The sequence below is a fragment of the Bactrocera dorsalis genome, chromosome 6, assembly GCF_023373825.1.
Source record: "Bactrocera dorsalis isolate Fly_Bdor chromosome 6, ASM2337382v1, whole genome shotgun sequence".
NCBI lineage: Eukaryota > Metazoa > Arthropoda > Insecta > Diptera > Tephritidae > Bactrocera > Bactrocera dorsalis.
In genome coordinates this window covers 1,433,890-1,438,523 of record NC_064308.1, presented here as the reverse complement: position 1 = coordinate 1,438,523, position 4,634 = coordinate 1,433,890, and the positions used below count along the sequence as shown (strand labels likewise).

The 4,634-nt window shown below is 48.9% G+C and overlaps 1 protein-coding gene across 1 annotated transcript; it reads right to left on the bottom strand.

Moving 5' to 3' along the window:
- Window positions 1-3,060: 3,060 nt before the first annotated feature.
- Window positions 3,061-4,164, bottom strand: LOC115065882 (uncharacterized). Its single transcript, XM_049459881.1, has one exon. It carries the CDS (start codon window positions 4,162-4,164, stop codon window positions 3,061-3,063), a length of 1,104 nt encoding a protein of 367 aa, XP_049315838.1.
- Between the last annotated feature and the right edge of the window lie 470 nt (window positions 4,165-4,634).

The window sequence follows — 4,634 nt, the reverse complement described above, 5'->3', positions numbered from 1 at the left end:
AAATTGAGCGGAGATAGCTAGGAGATCGTAGCAATAGGTATATAAAAAATTTGGATTTTCAGTAATAAAATTTTCTTTGTAGATGTATCGTTGATCAAAGCATTGGAATCTTAAAAAGACGGTGGAGTATTTTAAGATATGGCAAGAGAGGAGGAGGAAGGTAACACTACACAAAAGTGGAAGATTTACTTACGTTTGTGAGGCATTACATAGATTAGGTTAGGTTAGGTAAGATGGCTGATCAGAGATCGCACCTGGACCAATAGATATAGTCCTTTGTGAAGCCATTGCAAAATCAAACTCCCGTAGTCGGACTTAGAGATCGGCGAACCGCATAGTAGCCAATACAAATTTGCAAAGGCGCTTAATTTCTATGCCTGCCAGATCGGTGGGATGTCTGAAGATATGTGCCCCTAGGTGCCTAAGTCTTGATCTCCAAAAGCAAGGCAGTCAAGTAGGAAGTGCTGGCTAGTTTCTACTGCATCTTCCTCCATTCTACCAATGCTGGTCCATCGCTGACCAAACACCCGCGATGCCCAGCTATCCAGTAGTAGAACACAAGAGGATGCAGGACAACCTACCCGTTCCCATTCTACCGTAAGCGATTTTAGGGTGCCTTTCCTTGCCAGCTCATCAGCTTTGCAGTTACCTGCGATTCCGCTGTGACCCGGCACCCATACCAGTCTTATGATAAAAGCTCTCGCCGCCAGAGACAGTGACGCCAGACACTCTTCGACCAGCCCTGAACGCACTGTGAATGAGTTCAAGGCTCTGCTATCTGAGTGAATGGTCACTTCCCTGAAGGTAGACACTCTCTTGAGCAGCATATCAGCAGCTACCTTGATGGTTGCAACCTCAATCCTGGAAAACACTACCGTAGTCGGGAAGTCTGAAGCTGGATTTGATGGAGAGCTCCCGACACTAGACCCCTCCACCAACCTTCCCCCATGCTTTGACCCATCCGTGAAGAAGCTTACCGCCCCTCTCCTCCAACGGCTTCTTCCCTGTCAAACCTCTCTCGTCGGTATATGTGCAGAGAAGGAACCACCGGAGTTGGATGTGGCGACTCCATGATCCAGAAGATCCAGTATGAAGTCAAAGCTTGTGAGGACATCCGAGTGTTCAGATACACGCTCCTTTAGGAACCCAGACTCCCTAAGCCTAATAGCCACCTTCTCGGCCATACACCTTCCGGCAATATCCACCGGCGTTATGTTCAGAATTGCATTTAGTGCAATGGTTCGGGTAGACCTCAATGCACCACAGATGCTGATGACTGCAGCTCGTTGAACGCTCTCAAGTTTCTTCGCAAGTGTGGTCTTCTGTAAAGCCCTCCACCACATGAAGACTCCATAGAACATTATGGGCTTGACTATGGTGTCATAGAGCCAGAGTACCACCTTCGGTGAGAGACCCCACCTCTTGCCAATAGCTCTCCTACAGCAGTAAGGGCAATCGATGCCTTTTTGGCTCTCTCCTCGATATTCGGCTTCCATGAAAGCTTCTTATCCAGGATGAGCCCTAGATACTTCACAGTATCCGTCGGTTGCAGGCGAATACCTCCCATAAGTGGCAGCGGTGCCACAGGGATCTTGTACCTTCCGCTAAATAAAACCATTTCTGTTTTATTTGGAGTGATGGCGAGTCCACTTCCGACCGCCCATTTTGTAACAACGCTGAGATATTTCTGCATCAACTCATACACGGTACTTAGAAACTTTCCTTTCACCATAAGTGCTACATCGTCTGCATAGGCAATCACCTGACAGCCAAGATCCTCTAGAAGAGGAGAAAGAACCACAACAACCCCACCTGAGCCACTACACGATAGTGTGCAAGGCAGTGTCTAGCGACCTCCTTTTACGATACGCATTTTGCGCTCGAGGAACATCTTCACTTCTCAGTGCCCACTTCCCATTTACATCCTTGAGATACCCCAGGGACACAGGGTTTTCGTGAGGATGCGCCTGAATCTAGAGGACTCGTGACAGCCCTCCACTTTTCGCAGAAGCTCTTCCACGAGATCTTCTTAGCCCTTCTTAACTCGGACTTGTATATCGAAAGTCCGGTTTTATACAAGACCCAATCATCAAATGCCCCACTCCTACGGGCCTTGTTAAATAAGCGCCTGCAAGACGCTCTAATTTCCGAGAGTTCCAAAGTCCACCATTGAGGTTTCCCTCTGCCCTTCGGTGTTTTCAATGGACAGGAGCTCTCTAGTGCAGTGTTGCACGCCGAGCTGAAAGCTTCGACCCACCCATCCACCACAACGGCGGTGACCAACTCGTCCACCCCCGGTGCGCGTAGGAGAGTTTGCCGAAGCCCTCTGCGGTAACCTTCCCAATCCGTGTTTCTGGGATTTCTGAAAGATTTCCTAGGCAGACCTTCTCCGTCTAAACTAAACCCGATCAGAAAAGGAGTGCTCATTGAGAATCCTCCAGTTCGAGATCAACGGCCCAATACTGTGTGAGGCTAGGGTGAGGTCGAGAACCTCCTCCCTGCCTGCGGTCACAAAAGTAGGAGAATTTCCCTTATTACAAATGCGAAAATTTTTGTTAGCAATAAAATCAAAAAGCGACTCACCTCTAGTGTTGGTATCCGAGCTCTCCCAGATCGAATGTCGCGAATTGGCGTCCAAACCGATGATGACAGCGGCACCATTCCGAGACTCTTCAGCCAAGGTCCTCCTTAGCAGTGCGGCAGGCAGCTCCACCTCATCGTCGTGAGGCATATATGCGGAGATGAGCCAGACATTCCCGGTGTCGCACTCTAGATTGGCTGTAACTATGTCAGCGTTGCTGAAGATAGGTAAAAGAACTAACGGTATTCCTTTCTCGTTTCTGACCAGCATACAGGCTCTACTTCTACTTGCATCCTTGGCCGCCAACAGCTTATGACTCTTCGTCCTCAGTCCAGATATTCCATTGCCAGTTAGCCACGGTTCCTGGGTTAGAACCACATTGGCTTCGTCTTGGAGGTTATTCTGGAGGAATCTCATCCTTCAGACTCTCTTCTAGGAGCGCCAATTCAGCGCTCAAGTCGTGATCGACCCTCACCTCCTCAAACAATTGTTCGAGGCTGAAGACTTAGTCGCCGATCGACGAACCACCTCCAGATCTCGTCCACGTCCGAGGAGTTTGGGTCGTTTTCCATGGTCATTTGACCATCATTAACGCCTTCTGCCTTCTCCCCCGCATCTGCAGATTGAGTTCCATCAGTCCTGGCATCCGTTGGGAGTACCTTCAGTACTACCATCTCGAACCCAAAGCTGATGGCCCCCTTGGTTTTGCTGAGAGGACCGATGGACTCCGCGTTAAGCATAATCAGCGCCTGCCGATATGGTTCATCGGTTACCTCTAGCCCTATAACCGTCCAGTCATGCGCGGGGAGTGTGGGGTTACAGTACCTGAGGAACTCCTCGATCTCCTTCGCAGTGGATGGTTCGGCTGGCAGCCAGACGCGAGCCCTCGGGCGAAGAGGAAGATCCTCTTTGTCCACGGCCTCCAGTCTGGCTCCCTTCCAAACCTCCCCTACCAGAGAAACCGCCTTCTTGTATAAGATATCCGATCTTTCATCGGCACATCTAGTAAGCTTTTGCAGCCCAAGGTGCCAGCCGGCACTAACACATTTTGGGGGTGGCCCAGGATTTTCCTTGACCACCTTGAGGAATACCGAAGAGATAGCCGCCGCCACTCTCTTCCACTCTTCATGGGAGATAGCCCCGTCCTTCCTACTGCGGTCGAGCACACCAAGTAGTCTTGCACCAGCACCTCTAGCGAGTTCGCTGAAGGTTGGCGCAGCCCCCGTTCGCGGTTTTTTGCGGAGGGAGGTTTCTCCCTCGTGCGAACTCTGCCGATTAACCGCTGGTTCAGGTCTCTTTGCTTCGAGTCGTGACCTATCGGTCTCGCTCTCACTTAGTACCTTCTTGGCCCACTCAAGCGTGTTAGCATGCTGCTCAGATACCTGACCAGCATGCTCACCACCGTAGCGTTCCACTATCTTTGCCGCTAATCGACGGTCCGACTTCAGTTTCCTAGCTAAAGCCCCTTTGCTGATGCCCCCTGTGGACCCCTTCATAATTCTAGCAGACGGCAGCCATTCAGAGGGTGTCACCCCATCATACTCAGGTGCCAGAATGCCGCCACCACCAGCCCAGGGTTCCATCAAGTCTAAATAAGTTTTCCTATTCTAAAAACCAGTTCGATGCCAAAGTCGTCTTGGGAGTTGTAAGGCCGTGAAGGCCGCAGGCCATTTAGCGTTACCCAGGATGCACCAGCGTGGAGGCGACCTGCACTAGATCTAAAAACATTGCATAACATCTGCATAAAATTTACAATAAGTTATGACCCTCAAAATTGCGATCCTTATCCAAGAAATGGAACGGGGTAGCGAACCGCTTCACCGCAATCGACCAAACGTTAAGAGATCAAATCAATAAGTTTAATTCAAAATGTATATGTTCTTAGACTTGTAAATAATTTTATTTTTAATGTTCACTTAAAATACAAATATTTACGTGCATGCTTGTGTGCTTTGATATAAAATATATAGAAAATATACATACATAAGTATGTATGTATGTATATATATAAATTATGTACATATATGCAGAGTCGTTTGCGCATTGTAAATAT